Source organism: Moschus berezovskii, chromosome 27 (genome assembly GCF_049115385.1).
Source record: "Moschus berezovskii isolate FMDL1 chromosome 27, NW_MosBer_1.0, whole genome shotgun sequence".
Taxonomy (NCBI): domain Eukaryota; kingdom Metazoa; phylum Chordata; class Mammalia; order Artiodactyla; family Moschidae; genus Moschus; species Moschus berezovskii.
The window spans coordinates 21,325,797-21,340,075 of record NC_142486.1 but is presented as its reverse complement, the minus strand read 5'-3'; the positions used below and the strand labels follow the sequence as shown (position 1 = coordinate 21,340,075).

General features: G+C 46.5%; 1 protein-coding gene across 4 annotated transcripts in view; it reads right to left on the bottom strand.

The window, feature by feature from the left end:
* USP31 (ubiquitin specific peptidase 31) overlaps positions 1-7,953 on the bottom strand; it is an 80,885-nt gene extending 72,932 nt beyond the window's left edge. For all 4 annotated transcript variants that reach the window (XR_008683708.2, XR_008683709.2, XR_008683710.2 and 1 more), the window contains exon 1: positions 7,179-7,953. Coding sequence is in view for 1 of the 4 variants with exons in the window: in XM_055409665.2 (XP_055265640.2) it covers positions 7,179-7,802 (624 nt within the window). In the remaining 3 variants the exon portion in view is untranslated. The remainder of the gene's footprint in view (positions 1-7,178) is intronic.
* Positions 7,954-14,279: the final 6,326 nt, after the last annotated feature.

Sequence of the window (14,279 nt, the reverse complement as noted above, 5' to 3'; positions counted from 1 at the left end):
CGCAGGATATGAAGGTTCCATCCCTGGGTCAGGAAGATCCCCTGAAGAAAGGAACGGCAACCCACACCAGTATTCTTGCCTGGATAATCCCATGGACAGAGGAGCCTGGCTACAGTCCATGGAGTCACAAAGAGTCAGACACAGCTGAACATGCACACGTACCCAAAGACTAGCGCAGCATGTGATATGGAGTTAGGAGCACCATAAATTCATACATTCGCAGAAGCTTAACAGCCGATAATGAATGAATGAATCTTCTACTTATTCTGCTCACAATTTCACCGTTCTCTGAACCCCCCCGAACTTTACCAGTCAATACAATTTTTTTTTAAATTTCCCTATAAAACTGGTAAGTTCTCTGATGGCTAGAACTCTGTCCCAGAATCCCCACACTTAATCCTCTATTCCCAACCCCTCCCCTAAACCAGTCCCTCTGTACACAATAACTGCTCAGTAAACATAGTGTAAGTCAGCAAACACGCGATTCCACAACTGCCCTGTGCATCTCTGCGCCCCAACTAGTCTTCTTCATGCTTTTCTTGCACTTTCTCGTGAAGCTGCACACATCAGCTGGGCATGTGCTGGAGAGAGCGCCACATGCTGAAGAAGCGCGGAGAACAGGCATACCTAGAGGAACAAACCTGACCCACGTGAAAGAAAGTAAGTTTGAAAATTGATGGACAGGGCAGCCACTTGTAAGAGAAAGCACACGTCAGGGGCGAGGCCCTAGCATGCAGTGTGGATGGGTCAGAGTCTTGTCCTGCACAGGCTTTGGTTGGGCAGTCTAGAGAGGCCCATCAACAGTGTGAACGTACGTTCCCTCTGACTCAGCAACACCACAGCCAAGACTTACTCCTTAGAAAGGGAGACTAGATCTATGGTGAAGGATTGGTTAGACTGGTTAAAAACTATACAACCAAAACACCATGAGTGGGCTTCTATTGTATGTGCCAGCCACGAAATCATGTCCAGTTCTTTTCAACCCCATGGACTGTAGCGGGCCAGGCTCCTCTGTCCGTGGAATTCTCCACGCAAGAATACTGGAGTGGATTGCCGTGCCCTCCTCCAGGGGATCTTCCTGACCCAGGGATTGAACTCAGGTCTCCCGCACTGCAGGCAGATTTTTTACAATCTGAGTCACCAGGGCGACTATACAACTGTTAAAAAGAATGACAAGGACCTGGATGTTATTAACAAAAAACAATGAATGCTATCTGTGATATAATTTCAAGTCCAGGATAGGAACATAGAGGAAAGCAAGTTGCAGGACTCTATAGGGAGTACGAGCCGATCAGTGCAGAAGATGTGTCTGTTACATGCATTTAAATGGTCTGAAAGGACAATTTTTTAAGGAAGACTTCCAAAAGTACCTAAGCCTCAGGAGTAACAGCACATGCATAAAGCTAGCTGCAGCTGACCTTATTTTCACTACGATTTGGCACTGCAAACTTAGAGGGGAAAAAAATGCTACATGTTTCAGCACGTCCACCCGGCCTGTTTATATATTTTACGTTGAGACCTGTTGTTTCGGTGGCTGTGCTAAGAAGACACAGAACTAGAGCTCAGTGCGTGCACCGGCATGGCGGGGTTCGGGGCGGGTGACAAACACGCAGTCAGAACTCTCCCTCAGCCTCTAGCCAGCAGGTGAACCTCAGTTTCCTCACCCAGAAAGGCTGAGGATCACTCACACCTCACCCGAGTCTTCTTCCAAGTCTACAATTTGATGACAATCTCACTGCGCTTCTCCTTCAAAGTTTTGGAACTCATAAACAGAGGTGACCACGTTTGACAGACAAGGAAACAGACCAGGAAGAGACCGTCTTCTATTTAATACTGTCATAAATTGGAAGGTGATCAACACAATTTCATTTTGTTTCCTACTTTCCAAATCAATTTGAGGAACACCCTGAAGTCAGATTACTCCTTAGGACTGTGAGATGTCAAGGTACTAAACTGCTTCATACAACCAGGAAAACTTTCACCATCGGTCTGAAGCAGAAAATCAGAGCTCCCTGATTTACTTCACAAAGTAAGTTGTGAATCCAAGCCAGTGGAAGCCTGATTGCTAGCTTGTCTGCCTCCACTCATTTATACACATGCACTCCCTTTGTAACCATTTATACACATATACTTCCTTTGTAACCCAAGAACTCTCACTAATAAATAAACACCACCATGCACCAAAGTTCAAAGAAAAAAACGTAGGAGAGAAAGTTCGGTTCATCAATTACTTTCTGTTTCACAGCAGATTTGGAAGGAGTCCCCCGAGTTCTTTCATCAGCAGATCACCCTGTCCCAGCTGTCCTTTGGAAGCACAGTTGGAAAGCTGCTGCTATAAAACCCATCTTTGTTACTTGAAAGATGACCATCCGCCTTTCACGTACTGCAAAAGGGCAGTGAGTACCAGAAATAAGAGAGCATCTGTACAAACCTGGAACACCCAAGTGAGCATCCTGTGAAAGTTAGAACAATACACTTATTTTCTCTTAGAACACTGAGCACTCAAGTTTCAAAATGATTTACTTACCCTCACAGTTTTACTAATAAGACAGTGATCCAAGGATCCTACCAGTAAAGTCTAACTTTTACTCTAGAGCTGCAGCAATCAGAGAAGAAAAAGTAACAAGACATCATTAAAGGCTGGGACAGGAAGGAAAACTCACATTAAGGAAATTCAAAACATTCCTCCAACAGTTTCTTAACCTCAGCACTATTAATATTTGGGGCTGGATAATCCTTTTTGAGGGATATGGTCCTACATGTTGTATGATGTGTGTGTGTGCTCAGTCATGTCTAACTTTTTGCCATCCCATGGACTGCAGTCCGCCAGACTCCTCTATCCACAGAATTTTTCAAGCAAGAATACCGGAGTGGTCGCTACTTCCTACTCCAGGGGCTCTTTCTGACCCACAGATTGAACCTGAGTCTCTTGTGTCTCCTACACTGGCAGGTGGATTCTTTACCACTGAGCCTCCTGGGAAACCCATGTTGTATGACAGCCCCAAACCTGGAATCACCCCATTAGTTGGCAGCGGCAGCCCCATCCCAGCTATGACACCCAAGTATGGGTTTCCAGACATCACCAAATGTCCCCAGGACTCGGGGGATAGAGGAGGCGGAGAACCACTACTCTAAGAGCAGGAAAAAAACGTCTGTGCAAAAAGAGAAAAAGATGTAAGTGGCAGCTAGGGAAGTTTCTTAAACCTTACCAAGATTGGACCACTCAACTTCTTTTATTCTGGAAAATGAAAATCCAACCTTAACAACCATCCAGCTTACCCAAAACCAAAAATCTGTTTTCCTGGCAAGCTCCTAAGGCTGAAATCAATGTAGTTAGACTCCTAATTGAAAATCTTACAAACAAAATTGTAACTTGAAGTTGTAAGTCAACAAAAATACATTCAAAGACATATTAAGCTTTTTTTTGAGGTCACAAGGCAAATTATCCCAAGATGGTAAATTGTTTTTTATCTCCTCTGCCAACTGGTAGTGGCTGCCTGGAGCCCAGAATTCAGCGGGATTCTGAATGTGAGCTCGAGAGAAACGAATCTGCCTCAAATATCAATGTCTGCCACCAACAGGTGAGGGGGGCGCGGTGACCAGTGTGTCAGCATCCACTGGCTTCCTGTTTAACGTTTTGTTTTTCACAGGTGCAGAGTCTTCCCCAAGTGAGAGTGCCTGGCACAAGGCAGGTGAGGCACTTTGGTGGGCTGCCTACGAGACAATCCCCTCCTTTACTCGTCTCTTCTATTAAGCCAGGAAAATCACATTCCACTTTCCTGCCTCCATGGCAGCCAGGGGCAGTCAAGCAACATGATTATTGTTAATGAAATGTCAGCAGAAGCCTGTGGAGGGGGCTTCTGGAGGAACTTTTATTTCCCTAATGACTTCCTGCCTTGCCTGGGTAGAATGCCCTGAGGTGACAAACATTAAGGAAAAACCGCCAGTAATAGCTAAGAACAACAGAATGGAAACATAGAAATGGTCTGGGTTCTAAGTGGGCCCATAAAGTCACTGCACCACCTGAGAACCACTTATCTCTAGACTTCTCACAGGTGAGCTAATTCAACATCTTTATTGCGTAAGGCAAGGGCTTCCCTGGTAGCTCAATTGGTAAAGAATCCACCTGCAATGCAGGAGACCCTGGTTCGATTTCTAGGTCGGGAAGATCCCCTGGAGAAGGGACAGGCTACCCACTCCAATATTCTTGGGCTTGCCTGGTGACTCAGACGGTCAAAAAATCGCCTGTAATGCGGGAGACCTGGGTTCGATCCCTGGGTTGGGAAGATCCCCTAGACGTGGGCATGGCAACCCACTCTAGTATTCTTGTCTGGAGAATCCCCATGGACACACGAGTTTGTGCAAGCTCTGGGAGTTGCTGATGGACAAGGAAGCCTGGCGGGCTATAGTCCATGGGGTAGCAAAGAGTCAAATACGACTGAGCAACTAAGCACAGCACACACTGCTTAAGGAACCCTCATTGGGGTTCGCTCTTTCTAGGCTACATGTATTCTTAACTCACTGAATAAACCTTCAAAAGACATGGAGGAGAATGAATGAATGCAAAGTGAAATCTACAAAGGGTTCAGAAGATTACATTTTTAAAAAACAGGGCCTCTAAGAATCTGTTCAACTTTGCCAAAGCATACTTTTTTAGAATTATTGACCCACTTCTGTGATAGCTTTTTAATGGATAAAAAAGTGAACACAACGTCTTAAACAGCAATGAAAATGTTCACATACAAAAACGCTATAGAAATTGATTTTCACATTTTGGAATACAAAACAAATTTAAGACACTGGGCCATGACCTTGCAAAGTTGGCAACTGCTGTGGCTACTTTCAGGCACATGCAAAAAGAAAAAGACTGATAGTCTGGTGGGCCGAGGAGATGGCAACCCACTCCAGTGTTCTTGCCTGGAGAATCCCAGGGAAAGGGGAGCCTGGTAGGCTGCCGTCTATGGGGTCACACAGAGTTGGACACAACTGAAGCGACTTAGCAGCAGCAGCAGCTGGTGGGCTGGCATTCTCTATTTTCTGATGTTGAGATCTCTGACATGAATCCCTGGTGGCTCAGAGGTTAAAGCGTCTGCCTCCAATGTGGGAGACCCGGGTTCGATCCCTGGGTCGGGAAGATCCCCTGGAGAAGGAAATGGTAACCCACTCCAGTATTCTTGCCTGGAGAATCCCATGGACGGAGAAGCCTCGTAGGCTACAGTCCACGGGGTCGCAAAGAGTCGGACACGACTGAGCGAGCGAACGGAATGGAATCCCTGTCAAGTATTTACATTCAAATTTCCAAGGTCAAATAGCGACCACTTTTTTAAGAAAAACAGGGTAGCGCAACATAAATAAAAATGTAAGTAAAATGTATCAAAAGAGGAGGAGAGTGTTGTTCCAAAGCAAGAAAGTAGGTCCTCAACCAGGAGCTGATTCCTTAGATAGCTGACCCTTTTATATTTTAATCAAATCATTTGCTTAAATAGATGTATTTTAGAAAGAAACTTCATAGCACCAACGGAAAGCCAGTACCATCTGCCATAAATAGAAGACAAATGTAAAAACAAATCCAATGAAAACATATTCAATTCTAGCTACTGTTGCCTAGTCAAGTCTCTAATCTGGAAGCTTGTTCTCTCCATTATTTAAAAAAAAAAAAATGATGGGGGAGTGAGCAAGAACTGTTAAAGATGTGCTATCACCAAGCTGAGACTTTCTCTTTGGCATGATCAAAAAAGAAAGAGAATAGAAAAGAAATTAACTTTCTTACTGTGTGCTTTCCTTCTATTTATATCCGTTTCTCACCTGAATCCCAAATCATCCCAACAATCCCAAATCATCTTTCCCTTTTGCTTAGAATAAGAGCCCATTTCCTATTACAGCCTAAATGATCCTACACCATCTGGCCCCAGCCCTCCAATCACTCTGCTCTCGGCTCTCACGCACCCACAAGGATCCAAGGGCCACATCGAGCCCACTGCCTGTTTCGGTACAGCCCACGAGCGAAGAATAGTTTGTAGAGATGAATACTTGCAATCAATTTGACGACAGAGAACATTAATTCTGAACTTCAATTAAGCTAATCATTGTCCTCTGCGGAAAAAAAAGTCCCATTCTTCTCCTTGGTAGAGTTGTATCACAAAATACTGTACTCAATTATCATATTTTAGGCAGTAAAAAAGGAGCAGAAATGTGTTTTCTGTTGTTATATAAGTAACTAACTTCTATCTCCGATTTTGCATTTTGACCAGCAGAGCCTAAAACATTTGCTATGCAGCCCTTTACAGAAAGAGTGCGCCCATCCCAGAGCTACCCTGTGGATCAAGTGCACCAAGTTCTTTCCCATCTCAGGGCGTCCGCACTTTCCTTACTCCTGGGACCCACTCTCCCCGGAGCTCCTCAAGGAGGGCTCTCCCTGTGGTTACTCAAGTCTCAGAAAGTCACTTCCTCCGAGAAGTCGCCCTAATCCTTTCCCCTTCCCATGTAATCTACCCCGCCAGCACATGAGTCACATCGCCAGCTTGTACCTCCTTCAAACCACTATCTGACATTACCTCGTTAACTTATTAAAGTTTTTAATAATAAAAATAATAATGGCAGCAAACAGTCATAGTACCACACACAATGGAAACACTTTATGTACCAGGTTGAACCCCATAAAACTGCCGATCTGTAAGACAGAACGGTCTACAATGGGTAACTTCATAGGGTTCAACCCAACATACCAACTTGTAAGACAGCTCACAACCCAACAGACCAACTTGTAAGCAGCTCACAACCCAACATATCAAGTTGTAAGCAGCTCACGACCACCTATGAAGTAGGTACCAGAGCAGAAAACTGTGGCACAGAGAGGCTGAGAAACCTGCCCGAGGTCACACCGCTTGTAAGTGGCAAACAAGGATCTGAACCCAAGCTCAACATTCCCATCCCCAAGATGTAAGTTTCCAGGAAAGCGGACGGTCTCGCCCATTGTTCCATCCTTCCCCTGAGCCCACCGCACGCAGCAAGCCCTTAATGCGCGATGAATCAATGAGTGAACGGCTCTGCTTGCAGTCCGCACCATATGCCCGGACTCGCGCCCACTCCTCTTTCTTCAGGCACCCAGAGCATCAGTCCTTCGGCCGCGACGGAAGCGGGGAAGGAAGCCCTCGGCAGGCGGCTGCCCAAGGGCTCACCTTGAAGTCGCGGCTGTGCTGCGGGGTGTACTCCAAGGTCCAGAGGGCCCGCACCAGGTGCGCCAGCTGCTCGGTGACCTCGCCCTGGCCCTGCGCGCCGCGGCCCGCGGGCTGCTCGGGGTCAGGCGAGGGCTCGGGCCGCCCCGCCCGGTACTGGCCGAGCGCCAGGTACTCGGCGAAGAGCTCCGTGTTGCTGAGACACTGCAGCGTGGCGTTCATGAAGCACGTGTTGCCGTGGTTCCGGAGCCCCGCCACCCCGGGCACCGGCTCCGCGGCGCAGGCGGGCGGCGCGGGCGAGGCGGGCGGCGGCGGGCACGGCGGCGGCGGCGTGGGCGCGGCGGCCGGCCCGGGCGGGAAGCAGCTGCGGAGGCCGCCGCGGTCCGGGGCGGCGCCCTCGGAGCTAAGGTGCGAGAGCGTGGACAGCGTCTTGAGGACGCGGCTCATGAAGCTGCCCACCGAGCGCGCCGACGAGGGCGAGGAGGGCGCGGCCGGCCCGGGGCCCCCGGCGCCGCCGCCGCCGCCCGCGCGGCCGCTCCGGAACAGCCGCTTGCTGAAGGAGCGCTTCTCCTTCCCGCCCGCCGCCGCCGCCGGCGGCCCGGGCCCGGGCGCCGTTACCTTGGACATGGCGGTGGCCGCCGACGCTCATCACCGCGCCCGCCCGCCCGGCCCGCGGCCCCGCCACGGCCGCCGCCGCATCCCGCCGCGCCGCGCCTCACCGGGCCGGGGGGCTCGACGCCCCACACACCTCCGAGCGCCGCCGAGCGAGCCAGCGAGCCAGCCGCGGCCGGCGGGGCGGGCGGGTGCGCGCGAGATCCGCCCAGCTGGGTCGCTCACGTGACCCGCCTCCAGCGCTGCCCGCCCCGCGCTGAAGCCGCCTCGGCCGCCATGTCGACTGCGGGAATGGAGCTGCCTCCTCAGTCAAACGCGATGACTGGCGGCTCCGGGCGCGGTCCTGCTGCGTGAAGCCGGAGAGAGGCCATGTCTAGTGTGGGCAAGGTCCAGGCGCCGCCGGGGAGCGCTCGGCTCGCGCAGGGTGGTGGATCCCCGGGGAGGCTCTCGGTCTTGGCTGCTGTGATGGTGAAGGCCTTGGAAAAGTGCATGAATGGGAATGCCGCTTCTTAACTAGCTCCTGGAAGAGCTGATGGACATGGTCCTGACGGATCCTGGGCAAGCCAGCCCCTCCTGGCTCCCAAGGGACCCCGACCGTCTGCGTGCCCCTCGAACGCCATCGCAGAGCCTAACACCTTTCGGCAGGCATGTCTTCCGGCGCCACTTACCTTAATTCTCAAACCCCTTTGAGCTCTAATGCCAGGCACCGCGGTAGACACTGGGAGTACGACGTGTGAAGCTAACAGAGTTTCTTCCTGCTCTCTTATTAGTGGATGCTGAGAGTAGCTGCTGTTACAAGCATTGTGCTAAGCAGTGCAGTATCTCCTTCAATCTTCCATTCAGGTGCTTTGAGGTTGTTGTTGTTCTGCCAGTAAGTCGTGTCTGACTCTCCGTGACCCCATGGACTGCAGCAGGGGCCAGACTTCCCTGTCTTTCCCTGTCTCCCGAAGTTGTTCAAATTCATGACCATTGGTTGGATGGTGTTGCCATCCAACGATCTCATCCTCTGTTGTCCCCTTTGAGTTTGGTAGAGTCTTAACCCATTTCAAACCCAAGTGTGTTCCAAAGCCCGTAGACTTGACCTCTAAACAAAACGTCACAGACACACAAATAACAGAAGGGCACATCAGTGAGTTAAGCATGTTGGCATTTCAATCATCCTATTGACCGTTACTACTTTAAGTGACTTAACTCAGTGTTGGAGGGAATATAAGAAATGGTGGGGACACTGGCAAATTGCAAATCAACATCCTTCTAAAGGGGTGACTGCCACTCAGCACCAGCCAATTCTTTCCATGCAGAAATGAGGGCTCAGATCATATGATTCTTTCAAGGAAGGTGAAAAGTCTATTTTTAAAATAAAGAAAAAAAAAGCAGAACCATTACTTTGCCAACAAAGGACCATCTAGTTAAAGCTATGATTTTTCTAGTAGTCATGTATGGATGTGAGAGTTGGACTATAAAGAAAGCTGAGCACCAACAAATTGATGCTTTAGAACTGTGGTGTTGGAGAAGACTCTTGAGAGTCCCTTGGACAGCAAGGAAATCAAACCAGTCAATCCTAAAGGAAATCAGTCCTAAGCATTCATTGGAAGGACTGATGCTGAAGCTGAAACTCCAATCCTTTGGCCACCTGATGCGAAGAACTGATTCACTAGAAAAGACCCTGATGCTGGGAAAGATTGAAGGCAGGAGGAGACGGGGACGACAGGATGAGATGGTTGGATGGCATCACTGACTTGATGGACATGGGTTTGAGCAAGCTCCAGGAGTTGGTGATGGACAGGGAAACCTGGCGTGCTGTAGTTCTTGGGGTCGCAAAGAGTCAGACACGACTGAGTGACTGAACTGAACTGAATAATAGTGCTATGAATAATCATGCACAGGTTTTTGTGTGAACACTTGTTTTCATTTCTCTGGGATAATATCCAGGAATGCATTTGCTGGATCACATAATAAGTGTATGTTTAGCTTTTTTTCCAGAGTGACTGTACCATTTTACCTGCCCACCAGCAATATATGAGAACAAGTTTCTCCACATTCTTGCCAGCATTTGGTACTGTCACTGTTTTTCATTTTAACTGTTGCAATAGGTGTGTAAAGTGTTATCTCATTTTCCTACTGCCTGGTACTGCTGAATATCTTCTCAGGTGCTTATTTGCCATCCTGGGTGAAATGTTTCCATGTGTCTTGTCCATTTTCTATGTAGATTGTTCTTTGACTTAAAAAAAAAATAAAAAGGGAAAAAAATGCAAAAAAAAAAAAAATACATCTTTGTGCTGCCCGCCCGGTACACTGGTTTGTGACCTCTGTAGATTCTCCTCTTTGCTAACTCTTAGCCTGAGTCCTGGTTACTGCAGAAGGGAGATCAGGAAAAGGAGAGCTTGTCCCCTTCTTAAAACCTAAATCCCACCTTACACCATGTTTTGGAGTAAATGGCTTTTGCCTCTGACCTCCCACTAGTATTAAGCAGGACTCTATGGTGACACTCAGTGGATTCTTTGCACTAGTCCGCAAATCACCTCCATTCCCACTGCATCTTGAGCTCATCTGGACATCAAGAAGAAAGCAGCCTGATCGTTCATACTGAAGTGTGAACACAGTAGCCCTCAAACCTTGCAGACATGTTTGAATGTTTTCAAATATGAAATTGAGGAGCAGGGAGGGACCAAAAATGAGGCGGGGAGTAGCTTTTGGTGGAATTTCAAGCAGTTTTGACAACATTGTATCACAATACCTGGCCATTATGTTGAAGGTTTGTTTGCTTGCTTGCTTGTTTCTAGTATATGGGAGTGGTCTTGGTGCTGTGGTCTCTGTAGATTTCAATCTAACTTGGAAGTTAGGTTACTTCCCTATGCTGCTGCTTTTTTTTAAAAAAAAACATGTCTCCATTTTTAACTCACGTCCACAGCACAAATCACACTTGCTCAAAATTTGCAAAAGACTGTCGGCTTTTAAGGCAGAGACTAGCTCTGTTTTACTGACCATAGATACCCAGCACTGACCATGGTTCTAATAAATGTTTGGTTGAATGAATAAACTGCTTTAGAATGAAACTGAGCATAGCAACAGCTTTTCATCTCTCACATCTTATGCCCTAAGCACAACTCTAAATTCAGCCACAGCTATAAACTGTGTAAGTCATTGCCGTGTGCCAGCGTGTGCACACACACACACACACTCCACCACCATACTTCAGATACCTGCTGTTTCTTTGTCTGCTTGAGAGTTCTCCCTAAAGCCAGGGAACTCGCAAGGTGGAGTTGAATTAATAAGCCTTCTTCCCCTGAGCAGGGGCAACCTTCAACCAGTGGGAACTACCTGCTGGTAGGAAGACATCCCAGCCTCCCATCCTTTGAATGGGCAGCTGTGAGGTGCATCCAACAGAGTTCTTCGAGTCTCCAGCAAGATTGAGCCCAATTGTCCTCCATATTAACTGGTTCAGTGAGGCACCCTTTTCTGGATTTGTTTACGTCCCCGTCTCACTCTTCCTAATGACACAGTCCTGCTTCCGGGATCAGCTCCCAAACAGACTATTTGCACCCAGGTCTTTGTCTCAGGCTCTGATCTAAGGGGAACTCAAACTGAGACACTGAGCTGCTTTAAATAGAGCTGGAGAATTCATATCCAAGACAGCTCTGGAATTGGTCCAGACTGGATTGCTGCAAACAACCGTTGGCCTTCTCCACCAATGAACTTTGTCCACGTGACTGTCCTGAGAGTTGCATTCTAGAACATCATTCCTTCCTTTACTGCCATGCATGCCTAGCAGGCAGTAAGTACTAACAAGAGTTCTTTTTTTCAATGTATAAAACTGAAAATAGTCAAAAACCAGAGGAAGTTTACCACACTGCCCCTCTTCTTTATACTGCATTCTTGGGCAAAATGAGACACCATTGCCTGGGTCCTCATTTCGGTTCTCCTTGCTTGTCCGAGCCAGCCACTTGGAATCCCATGGCTGAACCATAGCACCTCCTTCGGAGAAGGCAATGGCACCCCACTCCAGTCCATGGGAAAATCCCATGGACGGAGGAGCCTGGTAGGCTGCAGTCCATGGAGTCGTGAAGAATCGGACACAACTGAGCAACTTCACTTTCACTTTTCACTTTCATGCATTGGAGAGGGAAATGGCAACCCACTCCAGTGTTCTTGCCTGGAGAATCCCAGGGACGGGGGAGCCTGGTGGGCTGCTGTCTATGGGGTCTCACAGAGTCGGACACGACTGAAGCGACTTAGTAGCAGCAGTGGCTCTATGGTCTGCAAAAGATCTGGTGGTGGCAGTGCCTGGAATGGTGGCAGTGAGTGTCCAACTGACTGCTCTAGTGGCAAGTTCTTACTGGTATCTGCCTCCCTGCATTTCTGCCCAAGCCTGTTTCTCCAGTTCTGTTGATTCTGTAAGCTAAGCTGATAGGCTTCCTAAAAATTTCTTCCTTACTGAAACTAACCATAGTCAGCTTCCGTTGTTTGCAACCAAAAAATGAGTAGTTGTGCCTTTTTACCTGGATGCATTTTTTGCCTATGTTTTCTTTGGTGTTTTCCTTTTATAAATAGTCATTAATGAAAGCCCTTTGTATATGAGTTATTCCTTAGTCTATGCAATTTTATTTGGTTATTTATCTTTCACCATCTTTGCAGTGTTTTTATATCAAATAGTGAGTTTAATTTACTTTATCTAAGTCAGATTGACCAGTTTTTTCTATAAAGATTTCTAATTTTTTTACATGGTTAGGAACACTAAGATCAAAAGATTACTCATCTGTTTTCATTTAGTACTGTTATGGTTTCTATTTTTTTGCTTTTTCTCAATTTTAATGTTGGCTCCATCTGGAATTTATTTTTGTATAAGAAATGAGGTAAGGATCTTGCCTTTTCTCCCACCCACATGGCTAGCCAGTTGTCCCAGTACCATTTCTTTTTTTTATGATCTAACCTTTTCCCACTGCTTTAAAATATCACTTTTTATCACATGTCAAACTCCACATACATGTAGGGTTTTTAAAAAATTCTCTTCTCAGGACATCCTTAGTGGTCCAGTGGCTAAGCCTCCATGCTCCCAATGCAGGTTCAATTCCCAGTCAGGGAACTAGATCTCATATGCCACACTAAGAATTTGCATGCTGCAACTAAAAAAAAAACAAAACAAAACTCACACACCACAACGGAGACCCAGCGCATTTGAATTTTTAAAATTCTCTTCTTGTTGAGGTGTCTTTATATTCCATGATAATATAGATATGGAATGTATTGAAATATTTGGTAGGGTAATATCTCCTAGTATTTTATTTTTTGTTCACTTATTCTCTCAAATGAATGTAATTATTTTGGGGGTTAATTTATATAGATTAATTTAGAGGGAAATTGACATCATCATAATATTTATCATCTTTCCTGAGAATAAAATATATATTTTAGAAGTTAGACAAGGGCTCTTAGAGTACTAGTTTCCTTCCATAGGTTTGCATAACATTAAGAAGTTTGGGCCTGTTTGTTGCTTTTATGAATAGGATATTTTTCTGCCATTATATTTTCTACTTTTTATCTCTAGGGAAAAATTATTTTTGTAACCCTCCAACTTGATGTACTTTAGTTGTTTCTGATAATTTTCAACTGATTCTCTTGGGCTTTTCAGGAATTCATATCAGTGCATGAAATAATAACCTGGCCTCTTCCTTTAAAATATTTGTACCTCGTCTTTTCCTTTCTCTTGTCTAATTGCCCTTCTAGAACTCTGTTAAGTAATAGCAATGAGAGTGGGAAAGCCTGCGTTGTTCCTGACATTATGCTTCACCATTAAGCATGATGCTTGCTTTTGGTTTGAGATATATATTATTTATTGCATTAAAGTGGTATCCATTTATTTCTACTTCAGAAAAAGTTATTATCAGAAATGGGTCTTGAAGCTTACCAAATGCCTCTGGGCATCAACAGAAATGAGCATATGCTGTTTTTTCCTTTGACCTGTATACCCATCAAAAGTTCTTGGTAGCAAACAATACAAACTACTTTCAGCTAACTTAAAAAACAGGGGCTTCCCTGGTAGCTCAGTTGGTAAAGAATCTGCCTGCAATGCAGGAGACCTAGGTTCGATCCCTGGGTTGGGAAGATCTCCTGGAGAAGGGAAAGGCTAACTACCCCAGTATTCTGGCCTGGAGAATTCCATGGACTGTATGGTCCATGGGGTCACAAAGAGTTGGATGCAACTGAACAATTTTCACTCACTCACTCAAAAAGAAAGGGAGTTTATTGGAAGGATGGATATCAAGCTGCTCACATAACTATCGGAAGAGCTTTAGAATCAAACCTGGGATGCCAAGGAAAACAGTACGTAGGACCCTGCACCAGAAAATGTTGCCTTGAACTGTGGTGTTGGAGAAGACTCTTGAGAGTCCCTTATACTGCAAGGAGATCCAACCAGTCCATTCTAAAGGAGATCAATACTGGGTGTTCATTGGAAGGACTGATGCTGAAGCTGAAACTCCAATACTTTGGCCA